Here is a 26,278-nt window from a genome sequence, read left to right on the forward strand (position 1 = left end):
GCCACCCCTGTCATCCTGCCCCAGTTTGTGGTCTACACCATGCTGGGTAGTAATTAAACTCAGCAAAGCTGTTTCAATGAAATAAATAAATTCCAGCAGCACTCACAGGCAGCTCTCCTAAACGCCAGGGTAAAGCTGAGATCTGCTCAGCCACATTTCCCCAGCAAATAGGATCGAGACAAATCCACTTAGCAGCCGAGAAAGCAAAGCCTTCGGGCTGGCTGGGGTTTGTGTTGCCGTTGCAGCTATGCATTGCTCCGCACACACAGACCCTCCAGTACTGGCAAAGGCTCCTTTGATGTCTCACTGCCGCCGCCCACCCTCCCCAGCTCTTCATTAGAGCATTAGCAACACTCTGTGTGCCTGACCTTTCCTCTAGCAAAGGATTCAAGGAGCTCATTTGATTTAAAGGGGCGAAGAAAAAGAAGCCCTAGCAACAAAGAACATTCCACTGTAGCACCTTTACGGTGCAGCATCTACCATTGTGGACAAACATGCTGAGAGTTGCCAGCTGTCTCTTGATTTTTTTTTTTAACTTTTCAAAATGTCCCTTGCTGCAAAATGCTCACGACCTGGAGAAGAGGGGTGGGGGAGCACAGAGAAGGCGTCTGAATCATACGTTCCCTGGAGGCAGCTTGCAGGGATGGGGATCCATTAATGCCTTAAATAAAATACAATACGCAAAGTAAATTAAAATCTCAAATTCAGGCTCCAAAGACGCGCACGTGCCATTCAACTTACTACATCTCTTTTCTGTTCTACTAGCGTGCAACATGAAATTTTGATTGTTGTTGTTTGTTTCAGTGTTTGGAAGGGGAGACTGCTATTGTGTTGAGAACATCCTACAGAATACGCCCGTAATAAAACACCAGTCTGAAGGGGGAACTCAGGTCAAAATATCACAAGAATGCAGAATTCTTAGTTCAAAAAAGAGAGAAAAAGACTGAAATATTATGAGATTGCTGGTGGCATAGCAATACATAAAACTTATTGTGGAAACATGATTCCTTCAAAAACACGACTGTTTAAACTAGCCACCACCATGTTTAACTCAGTATTTTACTGGAATTTTGGTGCTTTCTTTTTTAGATTTCAGCACCGATGTCTATTTTCAGCACTATTTTCTAGCTTTGATTTTGATGAGCATCTAAGGAAAGGGGGTTGCACAGGTGTGAGACAGGTAGCCACCAGAAACACCAGCCTAGGTGCAATCAGTGTTTGTGTTGATTTGGCATCTTGATAACATATATTTCTTCACACAAGAGGCAGATGGCCACCAACCTGGATGGCTTTGAAAGAGGACTGGACAAATCCATGGAGGATAAGGCTGCTAGCTGGGTGGCCCAAGACATTTTGGCACCTGAGGCAAACCACAAAATGGCACCTCCTCCACCAGGGAATGTGGGATGAGTGAAGATCTACCTCAGGAACAAAGCAGGGGTATCAAATCAGCCTTACCTGATGGTTGAGGTGGGAATCAAAGGCTGAGGGGTGGGGAAATGGGTCCACTCTGAATCACACCAGTTGAGTGCAGAACCCAGGAGATCCCAATTCTTCTGAATACCAGTTGCCAGAAACTGTGGGAGGGCAGAGTGCTCTTATGCTCTGGTTGGCCCCCATGAGGAGAAGAAGATGATGCTGGACTAGTGGGTCCATTGACCTGATACAGCAGGCACCTCTTCTGATCTTATGGAAGGGAACTTGCAAATGCTAAGGCTCCTAGGGACCTACAAAGAATTCACTGGTGTGACTTCTGCGGCTGTGTGTTAAGGCGTTGCTCTTTGGAACAGGGGTCCTAAGTTCTAGTTCCTTTCCCCTCCCAAATTACAGTTGCTGGCAGAAAAGCCAAAATATAAGTGCATTTCCCAGGCCTGGGACTCAATCTCACCTCCCATTTCCTATTCCACTGCTTGTCCCCACTGAGTTACCTAGGCTCTCTTGTGCCCTTGGCAAGGAGCTGTATCAGCACACACACACACACACACACACACACACACACACACACACACACGTCCCTTCTGTCCTTGGCAAGGAGATGTTGGCCACCCAGAGAAGTGGCCCAGGGAGCACGCTGATAGGCTCTTAGCCACTCTGAGCCAGAGTGGAAAGAGGCACAATTTTTGTGCGCCCAACCCCTCTTGGGCCTGCTTCAAAGAAGAGTTTGGATTTGATATCCCGCCTTTCACTCCCTTTAAGGAGTCTCAAAGCGGCTAACATTCTCCTTTCCCTTCCTCCCCCACAACAAACACTCTGTGAGGTGAGTGGGGCTGAGAGACTTCAAAGAAGTGTGATTGGCCCAAGGTCACCCAGCAGGTGAATGTGGAGGAGCGGAGACGCGAACCCGGTTACCCAGATTACAAGACTACCGCTCTTAACCACTGCACCACACTGGCTGTTCAAAGACATGCTGTAGCTTAAGGTGGCGTTGGAGCTGTAGCTCATACTTAGCAGTTCTCACATTTTGGGCTTGGGGATGAGATGAAGAAGAAAGAGTGAAAAGGAAAGGAAAAAAAAGAAGAGTGTGCCCACACGGGTAAGAACATTAAATATGGCTCTGCCTGTCAGGGCACAGTGGGAGTGTTTCACAGAGTTCTCTCTAGCAAACATACAGGAAAACTCTGAGAGCTTCAGCTCCTATCATGTGCCTATCTAGCAAACATTGAATTTTTGGTTTGACTGCCCTTGAAAATTCCACACCCTTGGCAGGGGCCAACCTGGATTTACCTGCTCCTGGATTTACCAGCCATATTTCAAAGCTGTTTGCTTTGCCCTTGCAACGTGGCACCACACCATCCCTCTCCCTTACTACCTTTGCACAGACACCCAGTGCAAAAGTGTTGTGTGCAGTAGCCTAAGCTACGTCTGTGCAGATTCCTTGCTACTACAGCAGGACTCCAACCTTTCTCCTGGGTCAACTACGGGTTCTACATACAAATCCTCCTGCCCATGACCAGGCACACGGACTGTTCCCAACAGCCTGACTATGTCTTGTGTGGTGGAGGGGGCGTTGGGTGAATTCTCTGACATCATCCTGACCTTCTGGCCATAGCCACATGCTGGCTGGGTGGTGCCTTGCTTGCATGGCCAATATGGTGAAATTAAAGCAGTGAGTGCTACTGCAATTGGTGGGTGGCAGCGGAGTTGCCAGGGAGATAGTGAGAGCAACTGTTGGTTTTGCTACACGAGTTTTTGTTTCTCCTGTCCTCGTGGTTTTGATTTTTTGCTGCTGGGAGAGCAGGTCACATGAGTGGACAAGACAGGGTTAATGGAGTTGGAAGCGCTGCTTGAAATTCCTTTAATAGTCAGTGGCAAAGTTGTCAAGTTCTTTTTTTTTTTTGTTTTTTGTAAGGAAAATTACAGGTAAACGGCCCAAAATGACAAAGAAGCAGCTGGAGATTCCTCCGGAAGGTGAGAGCTATCTTCGCAAAAAGCGTACAGCTTTCTCTCCCTCTGCACCCCCACTCCCAGCTAAGGATGATGTAAGCAAGATCAGTGTCTGTGAGAGAAACAAAGACTGCAGTTTTGAAGAGGTCTGAGAAAGAGGCAAGAGGGCTAGATTTGAGCCTTGGTTTTCAAAGCTGTCTCTCTCTGGAGTTCTGATTTGGGACTGTGGATTGTGCTGCTGGGGTGTTTGCTACCATCTAAGCTCAATGTGGCATATTTGTATTACAAAACACCACCCCATAAATCTCCAGTGATCTTTTCATCCGAAGGAAACCAAACCTGTGTGTAACTACTGTACTGTACTGTACTGTGCTGTACTGTAAGTACTGTGCCCCCTGAAATTGGGGAAAAGTGGGGGTGCATGTAACAATATACTGTTATGCTTGCCCTACTCCGATTCTCTGAGGCTGAGTGGTGAGAACATCAGGGGTGCTGTGTGAACTCAAGTTCTGTTTCCTTAGGAACTGGAGACTTCAGGAGTTTTGTAGCATTTGCACTGATTTACAAACAAACAAGATGATGATAGGTGGACGTTCACAGCATGAGAGACCCCAACAGGTGCCCCTAAATTCACTGTTCGCCATCAAATTCCTGCCAGCGCCATCACAATTTCCTACAGAGAGCAGCTCAGCCCTCTGCCGTTCGTTCCTCAGGATCCACTTGGTCTAACTCCAGAGCTGCAGATTTTGTATGCACGCACACACTCTCTCTCTCACACACACCCTGGCCAGGAAAAGGACAAAGGGGTGAGTCATCTTCCCATCTTTCTGGCCCGTACACAAATGTAGCAGACAAGCCGCAGGCAAAGATCTTGCAAAACCAGTTCCTTATACTGTTAATCTTGGATCTTTTACAGCCAGAGCCACTAGTTTTGAAGGGATCCTGTGAGGACATTGAGACCAACCCCGTAACAATACTTCACTGGTGCGGTGCCAATACAGTGGGTGCCTGGAATTGGGGGGGGGGAGGGGTCATAGGATTGATCTAAAATCAGAAGCAGAAAAGTGATGATCCCCAACCACTTTCCTCAGAGATTTTTTTTTTTTTTTAACAATGGAAAGGCATTATTCATAAAATCTGGGTATTTGGCCAGATATTCTGCGGTCTTTCTAGGTCAGTTCCAAACCATTCTTTCTCAACCTTTATTTGTGGTTAAAGTATAAGCACCAAAGCTTTTTCAGATTTTGCAAGGAAGACACTCTTCCAATTCCTCCCACTGAGGCTTGTACAGATAAGGGTCATTGTTTACAGAAACATTAATATGCCCTGCGTGCTAAAATGATGTCTGCGTCCTGCTTGCATGTTTCCAATTTTGTGCAATCACATGGCTGCACAAACACCAATTATTGCTAGCTGAGATACACTAGTACTGAACTGCTTCCTTATTTTACCGTATTTTATCTGATTACAGCAAATAGGAAAAGGCTCAATGGCCTAGCTTCGTCCTGCCCCTGGGGACAGCAGTTGTATAATAGCTGTTTGGCTCAGGAAACATGTTTGCAGGTGAACGTGAAATATTTCCCCACCAATGAAAATGGCGGCAGCTGCCAGCGAGGTACACTGGGCCATGCCTTGTATCCTAGATGCAAGTCATTTAAGGAAAAATCAGCACCTTGAATTTAGGTCAAAATATCAGGATTGTTGCGATATGGTTTCTGTGGTCAAATGCAGCTATTTATTTATTTAGAAATTTCATAAACCAACTGATTAAGGAAAAAACTATCCAGGTGGTGCAGAGATAGAAAAAAATATGGCTAAAATCAACAAACCAATCAAAAAGCAAGGATGCATAAATTCATCATCACTGAAAACAAAGATAAAATAAATAACCCTTTGAACCACTTGTGATCTATTGAATCTCCAACTGTTATCAAGGGCAGCCCCACATGCAAGGCACAACGCTAACCAGGCCAAGTGATTACCCAAGCATGCAAGGCAGCAGCCAAGTCCCGAGTCTCTGTGGCAGAAGATTAAAAAGACCAGTTTAATTTCAAATTCTCTCCCGAAAGGACACTTTTAAATGCCTCGGCTGGAAACACTTGTTTGACTCCCCTAACTGCTGGCGCTGGAGTCCTTCCTGCGTTCCAAAAAGAACAGAGATCAGAGCCACCGTGGAATTTTAGGAACTCTTTGGCTGAGAGGTGTGGGGAGAGCAAGAAGGGGCAGGGGGAGATGGCTCTGCTTTGAAGTAATTTAATGAGCAAGGCCAACTAATTGGTTTCTAATTAAGTCCTTTTTTTCCTTTTCCTTTTTTGCTTGGGCAGAAGACACCCTTTGATTTCCTTTGGAGTAAGTAATGTGGGAGCAGAGATACACAATCCCAGTGCTGCACTCCCTTCAAGGGCAGGTCCACAATGAAATGTAAAAAAATAATGGAGCAATTGACTCTGGAAAAGTTTGGGGCAGGGAAAAGACTTATTTCCAATGTGTATTGGGTGGGTTCTGGTGGAATAAAGCACGGCCCATGCTAATGTGGGAGGTTGAGGGAAGCTGACACCAGACATTTAAGTGCAGAAGGCCAAAACAATGCATTAAGCAAAAGCGATTGTGTAACTATGGCTAAAACAGGCATAGGACAAAATATGTTGATCTGGATAAAAAGGGACTGCACAAATTTGCAGACCTGCATAACGTACGGTGCACATGCTGTTCTTGGACTATTTGTGGCCCGCCAGGGGAATTCCAGATACTCAGTATTTGCAGTATTTTCTCACCTCATTGTGAGAACATCGCTGTGAGCCAACAAAGTCTATGAAAAGCAGGAATAAGGCTGGGAGGCTACTTGAAACACTATGTCCATGTTGCTCTCCGCCTCCTGGGTACCAGATTTTCCAGTCTCCTGCAACCAGCCACGCTGCACAACCTGCCTACATTTAAGACCTGCTGAGGGCCAAACTAGGTAATAAATTAGTTCCATATTTCTACCCTGACAGGTACTGTTTGTTTCTTAACACAAATTACCAGCTATCCCATTCTAGAAAGGGCAGGCCAAATGACATGTGCCAAGGCAAGTCATGTATGCTGAAACATATAGAACTGCCCCAATTACACAGAAATAGGTGGGGATCTGAGCAGGGCCAGCCTTACTATTAGGTGGAATGAGGAAACCACCTCAGGTACCAAATTCTGGGAAGCAGCATCCTCTTCTATTGGAAGATGAAGCTTTCTGTGCCACACAGAGGGTCCTGCAGCCCCTGCTACCTTCAGGAAACTTGGGGGATGCCATCCTAGTGCCAATGCTGAAGTAACATTCAACGGTCAGACAAGTCAACTTCTGCATGTGGAATTGGGTGGGTGGCTGCCATCTTGTCCTTTGCATTGGTCTGGCCCTGGGTTTGACTAGCAGAAGGTGTGCATGGATGAGAAACACAGAACCTTCTCCCTGCCTGTCACTTAATTCACCTTGTTTCTCATCCCAAGTGACTTGTTTTCTTCACTAAAATTCTGATACTAGAACTTTTGCAGGAGAGGGATTGTGGAGAATCAAGTTGCATGTGGAGGGCAGGGTTCAGTGCTGTCTCATCCACATGCCCCCTTTTTTGCTATTCAAATTGTACCCAACCTTTCTTTCTGCATGACTGGAGCAATTCCATGCTTGGATCACATGGAACTGCCATCATCGTGTCTAGTTTGGCCCTCAGGAGCTGTTAGGAACTCTCATGAGAGAGCTGTGGATCACCCTGCCATAAACAACTTCCATTCCTGGGAAAGAGGTTTTGGTTACTTTTCCAGACCACAGTGGTTGGGCTCAGCCCTAGGCTAAAGGGTGAAACAATAGCCTATGGTGCCAGCTATTCCAACAGAAGGGAAATCCCTGACTTGTGTGCACTTCTTGTGTTACTCAAATTGGCTGAGCCAAAGAAGGGAGAGGGGGAGGGAGAAGAATAACCCAAAGCTTGTCTGAGTTCAGTCTGGCCTCCAGTACTCCCATTGTGAAAGCTTCACTTGAGACATGCCATGGCATGAAGCTCTCCATTCTCCAGAATTAACAAAGAAAAGAACCCCATAGTTCTATGGAAGTTTCACAACTTCTCTGCGTCAAGTGGGTTGGGGGGTAGGGAGAAGCGCATGACTGCGTAAGATAACAATAAAATAAAATAAAATAAAATCTATAGCTAATCAACTTTGCTATCTTCCCTTTTAGAGAAATAACAGAACAGCAGCTCTGTTGTGGTGAAGTGCAGAAGCTTCTGTTCAGCATGTGGTCAAAAGGATGGCAGTACTTGGCTGACCATGCACTTCAGGGTTGGCTCCACATTTGAGAGGCTCTTAGGCAGTGAACTCTGGTAGTCACCCTCCTTTGTTGGTAGACCCCTTTAGGTTTTCCTGGAGTCAGCAGGCGGCAGTGCTCTGGGAAGACCTACAACCAGAAGTTCGGCCCCTGCTCTCCAGTTAACATGGCAAACCCACAGTCTTCTCGGGTTGGCTAAAGAAACCAGGGGTTCCAACTATAGGCAGATTTGTCTGCTGGCTTGAATCATTGCCAGCTCTTCTTTCAGGAAACAAAAGTGGTACCACGTTGTAAATGCTTCACACAGCATTTCCCTGTACTCATTTGCTTTCATCTGACTGGATCTTTAATGGATATTAGGAAGGAATAGTTTTTCATCTTCCTTGGGAAGAGGATGGAGCCTTGTTATTACAATAATTAAGACAATTTTAGCAGGAAAATTCTGGACGAGGAAAAAAATTATATCCAAATGTTGGCTTAGGTGCATATAAATACATTTGGATGTTGGAACCAGATTTTTAAAAGAATGTATTTTGGCTGGACCCAGCTGAAAGGATTCTGCCTTTGAAAGACCTTGGGAATGCAGGAGGAAAACTGCAGCTTTTGGTGGTATGGAACAAATTGTAACCATGTAAGCCAGTCCTACTGCTGGTCTGTGAAGTGATGTTCTTCCCTCTCCCCTTCCACACAGGAATCGTGCATTGGATTGGTGGTGCTCCACAAAGGAACAGAATGAGGCTGCTGAGATTAAGGAAGTTTGGTGGGAGGGGAGAGGGAGATGGGGAAAAATAAAAATAATAATAATAATCCAGGACTGAATTTTTGTGTAACTGACCTGTAAACTCAGTTCTGGCACCGAAAGCAAATTTATGGGCTGAGCATATGCCTGAAACCTGCAACAGCAAGAGCACTAAACTCTTGCAACAGCTTCACATCACTAGATGTATATTTGTCTTGACTCGGAGACACATATTGCAACTTGGAAAATAATCAGAGTTCAGTACTTTGCATGCATGCAGTTGTAGGGTTCCAGTTGGAATTCTCCTCCACCTTGTTGTAACAACTGCTATAAGAAATTTAAGGAACTCTGATTAGGCACAGCCTGTGTACACACCATACATTTAAAGCACACACATCCCAATAATCCTGGGAATTGTAGTTTGTTATGAGTGCTGGGAATTGTAACTGTGTGGTGGGCAAACTACAGTTTGCAGAATTATTGTGGTAGTGTGTGTGGGAAATGGGTTTTAAATGTATGGTATGTATTCAGCTGATGAGATATACTTTATTACCAACCACAGTCAGCAGAAGGTGTGAAGCTGAAGTGACATTGTCCATTTCTGACAACATCACTGACCCAAGGGCGCTCTGCTAAGATGTTGGCCTTAGCTTCTACTTTCTCAGCTTTATGGAGCTTGAGTCAACATGCCTACTCTCTGGCAGAGTTTTTCCAAAATAACCAATATATAAGGTAAACCTTTAAAATGGCTGTGCACTTGTTGTGAAGAACAAAGATGATATATGTCAAATTTGATTCTAATCTGTTGGCAGTAGTAATGATCACAAAATTACAATGGAATGGAAGTGACACCCATTTGCCCTTAACTGGTTCAGGGCAAGGAAATGATCCAAAATAAGCAATCGGTAGGCAAAAAGCAGGCGTCTGCATGCTTACCAGATTCTGGATCCATTCCTGTTGATTGCAAATGGATGCTGGCATAGCGCTTATGCTGTATTTCTGCATCCAGCACTTAGTATCATAAACAGAGTTCCTGTTTGCTGGATCAGGGCCACAGGCCCAGCACAGAGTAAAAGTTCTTGGCTCTGTCAGTTTTGACCAGTAGCAGTCACCTGTTTAGAAAATGGAAGGAAGGAAGGAATCCAGGCTCCCACTCCAACAGGTGAATTGCTCTGACAAAATTAACAGCAGCAACCTTCTTTGGTTTGGTGGGTTCATACATGTAGATTTTTATACAGAGCAGTGTGAGCTAGAACTGTCTATATCAATGCTTGATGGACAATACAGATGCATTTTTAGGAGATGGTTACCAGTAATGCATACAAAGTAAGTGGCAAACTGTCTCTTCTCATCATATTTTATGTGGGGATGTCATTAATCATACTGGGTCTAAGTTCCCGGTTTGTAAATTGGAGAATTATTTTTGGCATCTCTCAGGAGGCAGAACACATAAGATAGATGAAGACGAGGGTGCTTAGGAGGCTTACTGCTTATAGGTCTACAGTAATAGAAAGTATCATTAAGCATTATTATTAGCTATTATTTTTATAGCATTCTTTTAAAATCGCATGCATTTTACAGGGGCTTTGGAATCAAGTAGCTGAGATTCTTCTGCTGATCACTGAAAAGTCAAAGTCTCCTCCTCTGAGTTCTGCTTCTTTTAACTTTCACAGTTTCAAGTATTTGGCCTGATGCTTCCAACAAATAATTCCAGTAAAATCTAAATCTAAACACAGAAACTTATTTATATATAGGGCCAAGGAGAAGAAGAGGAGGAGGAAGAGGAGGAGAATAAAAAAACACCCCGCAAGAACTAAGAGGGGCTTCCAACTTGTCAAACTAAAAAAGGCCCCAGAGATTTTTCTATGCCCATATAAAGCCAAAAAAGGACTCGTTTGCAGTTAAAACCCTACCAGGCAGCTCAGCCAAAAAATTACAATAACACTTTCTTTCTAGGCCAGTATCACAGGGACTTGGCAGCCACTTGGGCTTCTGGCCTGGAGTAACATACACGGTCTGAGCTTATATCCTTTTCAGTGCTTGAGGCAGCAGCACCATGTCTCCTGGTGTGTCCGGACTACTAAGAATAGGAAGAATGTGAACTGGAATTTGGACAGGGCTCTTTACAGTTTCCAGTCTCCTTCTTAATTTCTCCCAACGCTATAAACTCCTGGCTGTCTCCAGCACAACAACATTGATGTTCAGCTGGCCGTTGGCTGTCACCACACCACCGCCACCACTTATCAGCATGCTCATGCACTAAGTTGGAGCACCCACCATGTACACAGGCAAGCTGAAAAACACAACACTGGTCTGAAGCCAACAACTGCACAGCCCCGCACCCAGCACAGAAGCTTCAGGCAAAGGAGTTACATTTAATAAATTGATTTTGCCTTTATTGTTTCTTTGTAGCACAGGAATTCTATTAAACTCGAATGGAACTGGAACGAGAGACATGCCTAGCCTCCACCTTGTTACTTTACTTTTGCCATCTCATTTCTTTGAAAGGGCAGGGATGATGCAATAAATGGAAACTGAATCAGGGCAGGAAAGTGTGGTGCAAATCTAAATAACAGGTAAATCAGCCGTGAAAGCTTGCCAAGACCACCTCCTTTGTTCTTAGAACACACGCAAAAAGTTATCTAATCCACACCTGAAGGGAGCTATTTGGCACATTTTAAAAGAAATAATTGTCAATAGCGTCCAGTGCATTGGGACATGCTGCTTTTCCTGGTGGTGAAGGAAAATAAAGGGAATTTATGCACTGCCTCCTACAATGGAAAGCTCAGCACTTTCTTCTGCAGGGGGGAAATAAATGCCTTGTTGGGAGTTTGACCAGAGAAATGGCCAGAGGAGAAGTGGTGGAACAGCCCTCCTTCTCCTGCCATTATTCTGCTTAAACCTGCAACTTCTCAAGTTTGTTTTTCCCCTGCTTCTTTTTCTTTTACAAAGGTGGAAGGATACATGTAATAGCATGTCCCAAGCTCCTCCATATCCACAACCATATCTTACGCATTAACTCCTGCTGTTCAGAATATATTTCCCTATGAGTAGACGAGAGGTGGACCTACCCAGGCAACCTGATAAACAGAACAACAAAACATTCTAGGAACAAACCTAGGAAGCTGCCTTATACCAAGCCAGACCATCTAGCTCAGTATTGTCTGCATTGAGGGGCAGTGGCTCTCCAGGACTTTAGGCAGGGCTCTCTTTCAACCCTACCTAGAGATGCTTTGGACGTGCAGCTTGCAATGCAGATGCTCTATCACTGAGCTATAATTGTTTAAGAACTGAGCCAAGTTATGTGCTGGAAGGAAGGGCAATCCAGTGTGGTGTAGAGGTTAAGAGCAGTGGACTTGTAATCTGGTGAACCGGGTTCGATTCCCTGCTCCTCCTCATGCAGTTGCTGGGTGACCTTGGGCCAGTCACACTTCTCTGAAGTCTCTCAGCCCTACTCACCTCGCAGAGTGTTTGTTGTGGGGGAGGAAGGGAAAGGAGAATGTTAGCCGCTTTGAGACTCCTTAGGGTAGTGATAAAGCGGGATATCAAATCCAAACTCTTCTTCTTCTTCAATCCTCATTCCGCCCCCCCACCCCCAAGAAAAACACAGCATTCCTACTACTGCATCTGTTAAAGCCCCTCCCCATCTCATTTCATTAGCAGCATGAACTCTCATTTTGATTTATCTGCCAAATCCACATTATCAGTTGGCTTGGGATGGGGTGACTTTAATACAAGTCAGCATTAGAGTTGCACATTTTAACTGGCAGATCAATCATCTCAAGCTTTAGTTGATTGATCAGTGGGAGCTAACTTTAACTAGTGGTTCTGAAAACTAAAGCTCTTTGGTTTATTTTTTTATGTTACTTTTGTTTTGGTGTTTTATTGCAATTATGGGTTTAAAAACATTAAGACTGTATTTCCTTCTTAACAATGAGTGGTGATTTTTATTAGATTGTAAATTATCTTATGCTGTATTACATCAAGTAGATTGTAATTTATCTTACATTACATTAAGTAAAATATACCTATACTGCGTTTTATGCAGTTTTATTTAAATGCAACTGATTAATTAATAAGCTAATCCATTAAAAGGCAGGTGATCAATAAATTAAAACACCTTCATCAAACCACATCCTTACTGCAGCCAGAGACTAAAAACCACTAGTGAGAGTGTTGCTGCCTCAATCACAACAGCCCTCACTGATCCATGCATACAAGAGCACAACAGGCTTCCACACATTAATTCAAATTATCACAGCAATATTTAAAGAGAGAAACGTGTAAAGTTATAACACTACTATCCAACTGCAGCCCCTTTGAAAATAAAATAGGATTGAGTCCGATGCATCTAGTCAGGCAGCTTTCCCTTGATTTCCTGAAAAGTGTGACACAACAGAACTCTGGAATATGAAGCCTTTAAAATGGTAGAAAGGAAATAGCAGGCATTTACCTTGAACTATGTAAAGTAATTCACTGTAAGTTGCTGGGTGAATCGCAGGGCAAGGGAGCTCCTGAAGGTAGTGCCTGAGCATTTCACCTAATGTCTGCCCATCAAACTGGTCCAGATCAACAGATCCCAAGTCTGGAAGAAGAAAAGGAGGGGAGGTTATCCTACAGAGTGCCCTCGCAACTGGGGGTAGGGAGGAAATTGAGTTGTTTGTACAGAAGGAACCTAGCTTTGGACTGCAAATCCTGATGTTGGAGAACAACATGAACCATATACCAAGAATGCCTTTTTCTGCATTCATTTTGAGTTTATTCATCAAGAGCTTCCGTACTGGGCTGCTTCTTGGATACTCAGAGATCTGAAAAGCACTGAAGGATGTGAAGGACTTCTAATATCCTGCACTTTCTGGAGAAAAATGCTGAAACAAGCATCCTATTCAATATACCACTAATTCATATAAAGGGACACAATATATCTCAATTTAAAAGGTGGGGTATGTGTGTCCCATTTTGAACACAGTACTTATTTTGACTTTCCAGAATGGAAGGAAACAAAAGTCTCCCCAACTAGTATAAAACTAGAAAAATATCACTTTCCAGTATACCATAACTCACAAAAGTACAGGATTATTATGTGTAACAAAACATAATTCACCAACAACTGGGAACAGTGTTATTTTACAGCTGCACATATACTTTTTCTTGGTATACACATACACAGAGATGCAAATGTCATATAAATCACTGAATTTGCTCACTTTCTAAAATGGCTTGACTTTAAACTCTATATTTGAGTTTTTGCAAACACAGAGTACAATCCATCTTAGATTGCCAGGTTCTGGTCCTCAGACTTGGGATTGTAGCCTTAAAGACCAAGGATGGACCCAGCAGGACCGAGGCTGTAGTCACCTGATAGGAGTGTGTGTGTGTTGTCTCAAGCATCTCTTTCTAGCTACTCTCCGGTCCAAAATGCTAATTACCCTGCTTCCATTGTGGTTTCAAACAAATTTATATTGTTCATGTCTACCTCTCAGTTTATCAGAGAGAAAAAAGAAGAGCATAATGGGAAAAGGGGAAGGAGTTGAATTTTAGAATGAAGAGAATGGGAATGGGAAACAAAAAACAGAGTGTCCTCTTGATTCTGCCTCTCATCCTGATATATTGACTGAGCAGCTCACTGGGGTCTCTGGCAGAGGTTTAGAGATGCCAGCCAAACAACCTGGGTCCCTTTGCATGCAGAGCAGGCGCTCTGCCACTGAGCCATGGTCCCTCCCTACTTTTCCTGGAGATGCTGCAAAGGAGAGTAAAACTGTAAAACTCAGGATCAAACCATAAGATGACCTGGCAACTCTAAATTCAACAAACTAATGTTACTTTAAATCTAATAGGCACCATCCATAGAATGAAAAACATGCTTAAGTATCTACAATCAAAGATCGGTGGCATTTAAAAGTTGTTATCTTTGGCTGGGTTGTGCCCAGAACATTTTTGGCAAGGAGCAGGAGTGATGGTGTGAGTAAGGAAATAATACTAGAGGTGTGTGGAGAGAGGGATACATCATGGCAACCATGAAGAAGAAACAAGAAGCCATTCGGCAGCCTTCACTGGGCCTTCCAGATGTGAAGAGGGTGTTTGCAGAAGCTCTACCCACTGAAATCTTTTGTAGAGATGCTCGCTTGAGCAATATACCCATCTTATTTTTGCAACCATATATGCCTTAATAATGAGAAGTGAGTTTTCATTTGGGAATCAACACCAGCTGTCAGACTGTATGCTGAGTCCATGCAATAAACAGCACGAGCAATTACAAAAGGACAAATGACTCCACCTATTTCCGATGATCGTAATATGCCCCTGTAAAATAAAGGTTCACTTTTCAATACAAATTCATTCACTCTCAAATTTTATAGCAAATTTCAGGTGGTCGCTTGTAATTAGATTGCTAATTATAATTAACCATCATTCATTAAAAATTAATGATGCCTCCACTTATTTTTAGGTATTCGCCACAGAAACCATTTCTTACCTATCATATACAGTGGTACCTCGGGTTAAGTACTTAATTTGTTCCGGAGGTCCTTTCTTAACCTGAAACTATTCTTAACCTGAAGCACCACTTTAGCTAATGGGGCCTCCTGCTGCTGCCGCACTGCTGGAGCATGATTTCTGTTCTCATCCTGAAGCAAAGTTCTCAATCCGAGGTACTATTTCTGGGTAGCGGAGTCTGTAACCTGAAGTGTATGTAACCTGAAGCGTATGTAACCCAAGGTACCACTGTATTACTGAAAACAGGAAGGGGCCATTTCCAAGATATCAAAATTTGTGAAAAGCAATTTTGGGATATATATATATTAAAAGGATTGTATCAACAAAGACTGGCTCTTTTTCCTTAGAGAGGAACCTATAATTTGCCCAAAAATAAGAACTGACAATTAGAAATGGCAAGTGACCACAAACCATGGGGACACCTAATTATATCCCCTGTGTCCTGCATGTCACCCCTTGGAAAAGGGGTGTGACGCAAAACTCAGCCTCAAGGCCACTAGTTCCGTGGAGCCATTCATGTGTCTAAGCCACTGCATACCGCCCATGCAGGGGGATTTCCATTCCAATGATCTCCACAGATGTTTAGAGCCTTTTGACACAATCACCCTACCCCTCGAATGCCAGAAGCACATTTTAACTATTGCACAATAGTCCTGGGGAAGCAATGTGACCCACTAGCCTGATTGCTAAAGTTTGTCTAGATTGATGTAACTGGCTTCCAGAACTTTACTTTGGGGTCACAATCTAAGCTTATAGATATTTCTCTTCTTCACTGCAAAAGATCATTCATCCCCACCCTGGTTTCTATTTGTTGCTGAAATCAGCCTAGAAAGTATTGTGAATATTAGACATATTTCTTCATCCCTGCCAAACAATCCCATGGAGGGTGTCAAGCAGCCACTGCCCTTTCTGGTTCTACCTGATCACTCCACAGTTTAGGGTATGTTGCTGTGGGCAGATGCTTCCATTAGGACCTCCCTTCTTCTCACTAACTGGAGTCAAGTGCAAAGTGGTGGTTTGAGGGGAGGAGCCAGTTACTTACTGCACCCCATGAGGCATACACCAAGATAACTGCATAAAACCACACACACAGCCAAATCTCTGTGTGAGTTACAGACTAGGGTTTCTAATAGCATAATGTATCTGGGGAAGAGTTTTTATTGTGCTGCTTCTAAAGTTAAGCAACTGGAAGTCAGAAATTTTTGGTAGTCTGCTCAAAATCATCTAGCGATGTAACATCTTGGTTCAAAGTACACTTCATTTGCAGGGGAACAAAGGAATTCTTAAATTAGCATAGTTTCTCTGATGGGCTTTTCTCATAAAACTTCTGGGAAGGCTTGTAGCTAACTTTTGGTCCAAATCACTGTGGGTGATGAACACCCTTTGCTGACCTACTCCTTAAAAAACCAGGACTCCGGCTTCTCATATGCTGACCCAGCTTGTGTCCTATGTGTTGCTATAATAATGGAATAGACTTCTTTATTCTGCTTCATTTGAAAACAAGTACTAGCATATTTGCCTCTGCAAACTTTATAAAATGATGTGATAAGAATCTGGAACAAACAAACTTCACTTAACACTGTGCAACTCTTAAATGCAACTGATCTCAACATGGTTGTTGCTGCCCTGCATTTCAGTTCCCTTCTGGTGTTCCCCAGAACTGCTTCCTTCTATGGACCTGCTCGTGAGACACTTTGGTTCCTAATATCAATAGAGCTGAAGCAGATGAGAGTTGATGGCCTGCATTTGATGTCCCAAACATGGCTCTGAAAAATGGATGCTTAAAAAAATCTAGTACCCTATAATTACAGATACACGTCCCTTGCTTCTTTCTACTGTTTGATAACACAGTTGATCTCTTAGTTAGATTTTTAATATTCTTTGTTTATTTTTGTTTGCATCTCACTTTATATTGATTTCCAAAACTAAACTTTTTATATTTAAAAAATGTATTATTGTGCTGATGTTTTTAAGCCAAGGATAGAGAAGCTGTGGCCCTCCAAGTATTATTGGACTCCCATGAGCCCCAACCAGCACAGTCAGTCATCGGGGATGATGGTTGAAGTCTAGCAATATGTGGGGAACCCCAGGTTCTCTATCCCTCATTTAAGTCATTTGTGCCAACCTATGTTTATAAACACTTCTGGCACCCAGATTTTCATAGGAAAACTGAGGCACCTCCAAATGCCTAAAGGCAGCTAGTATTAATTTAAAATAAGATGCCAGTATAACTGGTTCCTTATCTTTTGCTGCGCACACCTTTCAGCAAAAGGACATGAGGGTTTTCTCTTGGGTTAGCATCAGTAGCTAATCTCTCATTATGTCACCGATAGCATACAATGGATGATTGTGAAATATTAATAATAATAATCTGCAGTGGGAAATCAGCAACCAAATCTCAAAACTCCTGTTTAAGAATGGCCAGCACTGCTTCACTTTCAAGATCTTGCATACAAATCACCTTATTTTGAATCTTCCTGGTTTGGGAATCAGGGGCTGCAGCTCAGCATTATTCTCATCCCTCCCCATTTTCCAGGCCTAAAGATACTTCCCATGGAAAAGGACTGAAGGAAGAACTGTGGCTCTTACTGCTGATTTCTTTGGCCAAAGCCTGAATGTATTTAGAAAGGACTCTGTCCATTTCCTTGAGGCTGACTGTTTGGTTGTACTTTAATAAGCTGGATCACCTGCGTGGAAAGTACAGGGAAGCGCTGGGGTCAGAGGAAGGCTGAGGACAGCAAATCCTGACTTTGGTATAAATGAAGTCTTCTGACGGTGGAACTAATTTGCTCATGTTCCCCTGTGGGCTGCCAAAGTAAAATTTGGACAACAGCTTCAGTATTCCATTCTGAAAGGTAGCTGGTTAAATGCGTTGGGGCTGAAGAAGAAAAAGTCAGCGTTTCTAAGTGCCTAAAAAGGTTTGCTGCCCCACCCCTTCAGACAGTGCTGAACAAAAAGGGGGAAGAAAATACCCCAGACTAGGGATGGATTGAGCCACCAATTTCAGATACTTCTGTTTCTTATTTTTCCAATCTTAAATTCAGGTCTCCATATTTCTGAAGCAATCTGCATTTTTAAAAAAATCATTATGAAGATTCGCCAGCATTTTTGTGTGAATTTTTGCTAGAAATATGTTTTCGTCTGCAGTTTTGACTAATGTACATATTTTTGCAAGCAATTTCTCCTAATAAAATCTATTTCTGTATGTTATTTCACCAATGTATTCATTTTTATGCACACTTTTACCTTATACAAGCATTGGTTCACTGGAGAAATGCATTGCAAAATTTGAAATTGAAAGTCTTAATTTTGAAGGACGGCTGTGTTTCAGTTCTCATATTGCTTCGTAAAATGCAAATTTGATAGATTTGCCTTTAAATGTGAACTGAACCAATCCCCCCCCCCCATCCCTACCCCAGACTGAATCTGCAGCAGTAAAACCTCTAACCCAGCAGCTGGATACATCATCTTATAGTCTAGGGTTCCCGCAAGGGTGACCACGAACCTCATTGAAGTCTCCTTGGGAAAACAGCAAACTTTGGCAGGCTTTTTTCTCTTCATAGACCGTGAGAAAGCTTGCAGCAGAGTCACATCGGGGATACTGGCCTGCCCTGGCCAAGTATGGCACAGATTAAGCAATGTGGCTTTGCTTTTGAGCTGTTTTCCCAGAAGCAAAATACAGAAGTCTGGAAGTGGGTATGAAACAACAAAACAAGAAGCATCGTGTTTACGTGTTATACCAGACAAAAGGGCCAGAACAGTAGTTCACAGAGAAATTCTGTGTGTGCATGAGGTGAAGTAATGTCTTTCGCATTTTGTGAAGGCTAATCCCCTACTCTTCAACTTAAGTTAAGAGTTGCCGTGGCTACTGCTACCTGCATACCTGACCAACAGAACTACAATCTCACTACAGTGGTACCTCTGGATAAGAACTTAATTCATTCCAGGGGTCTGTTCTTAACCTGAGGTACCACTTTAGCTAATGGGGCCTCCCGCTGCCGTCGCGCCATTTCTGTTCTCATCCTGAAGTAAAGTTCTTAACCCAAGGTACTATTTTCGGGTTAGCGGAGTCTGTAACCTGAAGCATTTGTAACCCGAAGCATTTGTAACCCGAGGTACCACTGTACAATGGTACCTTGGTTTAAGAACAGCCCTGTTTACGAACTATTCGGTTTACAAACTCTGCAAAACAGGAAGTAGTGTCCCGGTTTGCAAACTTTACCTCAGTTTAAGAATGGAAGCCAAACAGTGGAAGGGCACCGGCGGTGGGAGGCCTCATTAGTGAAAGCGCACCTTGGTTTAAGAATGGTTTCAGTTTAAGAACAGACTTCCAGAATGAATTAAGTTCGTAAACCGAGGTACCACTGTACTGAGATACAGAAACATGTCAACTCATCCATACTAGCAGTCATTCCTTGAGGTTAGCTGTTCATCTGAATCCACCCATGGTCTATCAAGGCTTCTAAAGAGAAAAGCCAAGATGCAGCAGTGGTCCAAATGCCTCCCCTTCTCTGCCTTTGCTGGCGTTCAAACAAGTGCCACGAAACATTAGAAATCTCTCATGCAGGAGGGGCAGAAACCCTGGCATATGTAGCTTCCCAGCAAGGAATGAAAAATATTATTTATCCCATCTGGCGTGGTATCCCTAAGGCCCTTTCTGAATGATTCAATCAGCTTTTTGCACAAAAAAGTTCATACGTCTCCCAGCAAGGTAGTATTTCTGCCGCCCCAAGATATATCCCAAAGTGTAATATGGGACAATGCAGTACCTCCCCTAGACAGCATCTTCATTGCCAGCATGTTTGCCATGCAAATTGTTGTGTGATGTAGGTCACCATCATATATATTATTTAAGGTCTATGATGACTTAGAGGCTTAAACCAAGGGCCTGAGGATCAGACCAATGCACTGGAAATTGCTGAGGTTTTGGAAGAATGAGGATTGTCTCTGCACGTCACATGATGGTCAAGGTGAAAATACCGATTTAGAAGCAGCCCTAGAGGGTCTTTTCTTCTTTCTTTCTTTCTTTCTTTCTTTCTTTCTTAATTACATTTATTTCTCAAAGACACCTAGTGTGAACCTCACGGCTGATGAGGGGAGGTTGAATCTGCATCTCCCCAGCCCTAGTATGACACTCTCTCTTATAGCCACTACACCACAGTAGCCTCCTGGTTAGGTGAGACAGGTTTTAGTTTCAGTTTTGAACTAGAGTTATAAGCCAACTGAATAAATGTTATGCAGTTAAATCTATTAAAGTTTGCATAAAGTTGTATCTGGGTAAAAAACACTGGGTAGAACCCAAGATAGTGCTAAGGGGAACATTGCGTCAGCACAAGGATTTCTGCTTGCGCAGTAGAATGTTCTCCCACTCTCGTCCCCAAACACCACACCTAAATCTCTTTAGGGGTTCCCTTTGGAGTAGATTTGAGGGTGGTATGGGGCACACATGAGGGAAAGAGAGAGGGGAAACCCTGTTGTGCAAGTGGAAATCTGTCTCTGATGGGACTTCTTAGCAGAATACCATCCAATATTTCTGAGGCAAAGAAGCATACTTCCTCCCCCTACCATTCTTTAGATAATACACACACGTATTGAAGGCAGCATCATTGTAGAAGAGGCAGTCCCTCTTACGTGAAAGAAAAGGGGCATGCCTTTTCCTTATCTGCAGTTTTCATAAGCATTTGTATGGGTGACATATTTTGAAAAGCCTGCTGTCTGATTAAACAGGGGGCACCTTTTAGTTGATTAAATGGTTTTAATAACTGAAAAAGTGGCAACCTTACATTGGACCTGTCTGCCATGGTTATCCACCCTTATGCCTCTATAAACACATCAGAATAATCACAACTTTCTAAAATGTCCCCCCTTCTCCACATATTGCTGCCAAGTTGGATGCTTCTCATTGCTCTGAGGCTGCAAGAACACAGGAAAGATATTAAAAGTCAAAGGGATCAAATTTTATATTATCAAATGTGGTGTGTAAGGATGGCAACAGTTGTCACTTTGGATTCCTTTTGGCTGTTTGTTGGGGAGAAAACGACACACTGCTCAGTACATCCATTAAAGCACCTTTAATCCCGTTGATTTCAACAGATGAGTTAATTATGTGCATAATTCTCTTATGTGGCACAAAAGTGCTTAACATCAGCTGGATTGTGTCCAAAGTGTTTAACAATCCCAAGATTGTGCAGCTTTAAGATTATCAGATGTCTCTAAGGGCCAGCTCACATTATACAGCAGTAAATTAAGGTTTGCCACTCTATGATACATGCAGTAGGGAGCCATAGGCAATCCTGGGTCCCTGGCATGTCTATGATTTACACATTACTTTTTTAGATGCCCACATAAACATTTTACAGGTACTTCTTAAAAGGTAAAAATTTAGTGACTCTCATAATAAAATATCCAAGTTCTACTACACTATCACTGCTGTTGCCTGTTTCAGAATACTAAAGCTCTATAAAACTGTGGAACAGATGCCACAACTCCACAGTACCCCTTTTATTTGAAATTTTGCACTGGCAACTCTACATGGGCCCCTGATCTCTTGCATTCAGAACAGTGGACTCCCCGTTGGTCTAAACAACAGCTTTCAGATTTAAATATTTGATTTAGAGCCCTTCCTTTCCCTTTCCTCTAGCCAAAAAATGAGAAAACAAGTCCTGTTATTTTTCTCCTAATCCCCTTTCATGCACATCCCTCTTGTGGGAGTGGGGGGGGGCACCTTTAATTATGGGATCTCTATTTTTCTTTGTCTCTGGACAAGAGTGGGAGGAGGAAGATATGTTGCCTTTCTTTGCTCTACACAGTAATTTTGACCAGGTCTCCCGATGTGGAAATAATGGGTGGCAATTATTTATCTTCCTCCCCTGGGTAGTCATTTTGTGCATAATTTCCCATTTTCTCATCTGAATTTACACTTGAAATAATTACTGTAGACTGCCTGAAACAACTGTGGATCAGTGATCATCAAGTTTCAAGTGATATGATGACCTGAAGCCAAATAATCTCTCAGTATCCCATCAGATAATATCAACAATATGAAGGACTTCTGTTTGCTTCACTGTGTCTTTGTTAAGTTCCTTCCAAAGAACATTAGCAAGTGCATGAAATAAAGACCCAGAATATCTTTAGGTGTAATGGTGCAGAATGGAACATCAGATGAAGAACAACAGCAAAGCCCTTAACACCTCTGGGTTGGCAGCTTTCTTTTTTACTACAATTGCTTCATTTCTGGACCAAAAGGTCTTCAGCTCTGTTCCCCACAAGACACACTGTATTTTATGTGCTGCCTATAGACACCTGAACTTTGTCTTGAAGCAAGTTCTTAATGGAGGCACAGTTACGGTTATCCATTAGCATAAATGGCATCCATTGTGGGGAACTGAAAAGAGAATGATCAGCCTGGCCCTTGTGTTTGAAAGTACAAGATCATAAAAATAAAGCAGCAGCTATTTCTAGCACTGTGCTGAAATCTGCCCTCCAGTTTCTCAAAAGTTTTCTTCCTCTGTGGAAAAAAAAAAGCTTCAACTTCATTTCTTTATTTGCTCCATTCTTAGGGCATTTGAGAATTTTTTTAGAATTTTGGTCAGTTCAGGGCTTTGAGCTTACAATATTGTTGTGAGGTGGTTGAGGGCACGAAGCATACTTTTTTTCTTTCGAGTAAACATTTCTCTAGCTCTCTGCAATCTTCCTGGCTGCCCAAATTTCTGAGTGTTTTCCACTGGACTTTGATTGAAGCATTCCCAAAGGCTGCAGAGTGCAGCTCACTGGTGTGGAAGGAAGGAACGCACAAACACCCATTGACCACTTTAAAAATAAGGTTAGCACATCCAAAACGCTGAATCTTACCTGATGAGAATTTCACCAATATTTTCTCTCCCCTTTGATAATTTCTGGATGCAATTTCTTTTCTCATTAATTGATAGAGAAAGGTTGGATAGATTTTCAGCATGTTGTTGTTGTTTAGTCGTTTAGTTGTGTCCGACTCTTCGTGACCCCATGGACCAGAGCACGCCAGGCACTCCTGTCTTCCACTGCCTCCTGCAGTTTGGTCAAACTCATGCTGGTAGCTTGGAGAACACTATCCAACCATCTCGTCCTCTATCGTCCCCTTCTCCTTGTGCTCTCCATCTTTCCCAACATCAGGGTCTTTTCCAGGGAGTCTTCTCTTCTCATTAAGTGGCCAAAGTATTGGAGCCTCAGCTTCAGGATCTGTCCTTTCAGTGAGCACTCAGGGCTGATTTCCTTAAGAATGGATAGGTTTGATCTTCTTGCAGTCCATGGGACTCTCCCAGCACCATAATTCAAAAGCATCAATTCTTCGGCGACCAGCCTTCTTTATGGTCCAGCTCTCACTTCCATATATCACTACTGGGAAAACCATAGCTTTTACTATACGGAGCTTTGTTGGCAAGGTGATGTCTCTACTTTTTAAGATGCTATTTAGGTTTGTCATTTTCAGCATAGCACTGGTTATTCCCCTCCTTAGCTGGGAATCATATGAGAAAACACTGCTCTTAAGGCCTTTTCTTGTTTACAGCACATGTAGACTGCTGTGGAGCACATATGCTTCCACTATATTCCCCCCAAACCCAACCCATGCCTCAGTTATCATGCCCGACATACCTTTGCACAGATTGCACCATTTGGGAAGGAATGGTGCAAGCTCTGAAAACACTAACCAAGGCACTTTTCAAAGGTTGTAGGATTTCAAATAAATCAAACCCATCTTTTTTCTGACATTCACAGAGCAGCTTTTCCCACAAACCTAATCCCTGATATTCCAGTTCCCATCAGATGATGAACAAGCTAAACAGAGACCATGGACACTATGACAGGGCCTCTGCCAGGGGCCTGCCTTTTAACTTCCAAGGTTATGGAAGGTGAAAGGTTCAACCTCAACATTGTACTTTAATAATATAATTAAAAAGAAGGAATTATATTAAGACCAATCAGAAGCTAATCAAGCATCAACAAAGAAGAACTCCTCACTCTACATTGTCAAATGGCTGATATTCCTTACGTGTTAATAACTTAAATATGGTGGCATCAGAAATAAACTACAGCTGTAGGTCAGGAGCTGCTAACACTAGAACAGCTGTCCTCTTGGTCTATGCCTTTTCCTGCCTTCCTAATGTTTTGCTGAAATCCCTTTTCTAGTAATTTGAACCTATTGGGTTTGGGTCCTTTGCTCCATCATTTTATGTAATTTAAATATGCATAAACTGCACATTTCATATAAAATATCAGGAGATGTTATACAATCTAAATGCGCAGTAACTTACATGCTACTTTTAACTTATTCTCTAGTTTTGAAAACTGTACTGAAAACTGACATTCTAAGTTTGCTGTTGTTTAAAATGAAACTAGGTTTTTAACGGATTTTAAACTGAACTAAAAGCTGAAACATTTAATTTAGGCTGAGGCCAATGCTTTTTATTTATTTATTTTGTAAGAGAGAGATCATATACTGATAAAAGTGTTGTGGGTGCCAACACAAAATGGCTGTCCTGGGCAGCAGAGAAAGAGCTGCTGGTTCTCTGTACCAGCCCTGATTGAGGCCTGCTCTAACATGTAGTTTGTGTGCTGCCTTTTATGACCTAAAACTAAATCCTACACTAAGCTTATATTTTTTTCAATTTTAAGGTGACTTTTCCATTAGCTAGGTCTTTATTGTCTACATCTTAGTTTCTTTATCCTCTCTCCGAAGATGGCATTTAATCTGTTTCTGGATGTGGTTTACTGTGGCCCCGCCCCCCAAGGCTGCCCTGCTAATGTAACACAGAAAACTACATTTCTACATCAGCCTTTGCCAACCTAGTGCTCTCTGGATGCTTTGGACTGCAATGCCAAGGTTGCAGATTCAATCCCCGTATGAAACAGCTGCATATTCCTGCACTGTAGGGGGCTAGACTAGATGATCCTCAAGGTCCCTTCCAACTCTACAATTCTGTGTTTCAATGTGTTATAAAACTCCTACTAGCATCCAGAGGGCACCAGATTGGTGAGGGCTAAAACCCCACAATTTAACTAACGCTTTAATAAATAAATTGGCGATACCCTCTCCAAGCACAGTTGCCCAACTCCTTTGTTATATTGAGACTTTACTACTGGGACCAATACATTTCCTCACAGGTCACTATTGTGGATGTGGTCTGTCCTTGGCCACATAACAGAATGACCTTTCTGCACTTTGGAATGGATTCACTTAGATCTCAAGCTGTCCCAAGCCAGATGGGCGGCATGGATCCCATCCCTTTCCCTGGAGATCTTGATCCAGTCCCTGACCTGAAGGTTGTGTTTGGCAGCAATCCCTGGTGTGTAGCAAGCAGAAGACAAAGGGCAGCATTCATGCTTTGCCAGCCAGCAAGGATGACCAATGAAGTCATATTGGTACAGAAAGTGTTTTGTTCTGCTGGCCTCTGCGCCGGTGTGACTCTGCGATCGGGTGACCTGACGCTGCCCTGGGCTCAGTCCTGCCAGCGCCAGACTTAGGGAGACAACGTGATGAGTCACACTTTCATCTGATTTTTAAACTGACATCTAGACGCAGAAGTCAAAACAAGAGAAGCCTCATGATATCATCCCTCTGTGCAAAGTGGCTTTGAGGGTTACTCTCATCTGTTTGAAGCCCACTTGGTTGCAGAATTGCGTGTTTCATCTGACAGGGCCCTTATGGCTGACTTCTCATTCCTTGCCAATGGTCACTAAACAAGCCTTTGCCCACAATCACACCACCAAATGCCACACTTGTTGGCATTAGGGAAACCTTCTCTACTTGCTGCCTGCCCATCCTTGGTTAAGGGATTTGGGGGGGGGCTTTGAGGGCCATACCACTCCTCAAACGGGAACCCCTCAGGGGGGTACTCCTATTTGATGTAGGTCACAGGACTCCCCCTAATGGTAGCTTGCCCTTAGATGCACTCTCAGCAGATGGGCTGCAGTGATATCATCTGATATTGCCGGGCTTCATCCAGTGCCTATGCCAAACCGCTCACATCTGTAACCAATAAAAGTTGCGGCCTATTCGATCTCATAAAACCATATGCTGTTGTCTTGTCTGGTTATTCACCCTTAGGGAACTGCGGGGTCACGGGGTCTTGGCACACAATGGTGGATTCCACATTAAGGGTCATTAGGAAAGGGATGCTTAGAATACAGTGTTCGCTTCTGGTCGCTACACCTGACAAAGGAAATTGCAGAGCTGGAAAAGGTGCAGCAAGGGGAAACCCATATGTCCAAGCGACTGGAGAAACTTTGAGGAAGGACTACAGTGTTTGGGGCTTTTTTAGTTTAGACAAAAGGCAAGAAAGATAGAGGTCTAGAAAACTATGCTTGCCGTGAAGAAAAGGGAGAAAGATGAGTTC

The 26,278-nt window shown here is 43.1% G+C and overlaps 1 protein-coding gene across 3 annotated transcripts in view; it reads right to left on the reverse strand.

Moving 5' to 3' along the window:
* The window catches only part of LOC309345255 (phosphatidylinositol 3-kinase regulatory subunit gamma), a 252,879-nt gene that overhangs the window by 171,753 nt on the left and 54,848 nt on the right, over positions 1-26,278 (reverse strand). For 2 of the 3 annotated variants that reach the window (XM_081868238.1, XM_081868236.1), the window contains exon 5: positions 12,868-12,999. The exons of the other annotated variant lie outside the window; for it this stretch is intronic. In XM_081868238.1, the coding sequence (XP_081724364.1) occupies positions 12,868-12,999 (132 nt within the window). The remainder of the gene's footprint in view (positions 1-12,867; positions 13,000-26,278) is intronic. 3 annotated transcript variants of the gene reach the window in all.

This window comes from Podarcis erhardii (genome assembly GCF_964252035.2).
Source record: "Podarcis erhardii genome assembly, chromosome: 6".
In the NCBI taxonomy this organism is placed as follows: domain Eukaryota; kingdom Metazoa; phylum Chordata; class Lepidosauria; order Squamata; family Lacertidae; genus Podarcis; species Podarcis erhardii.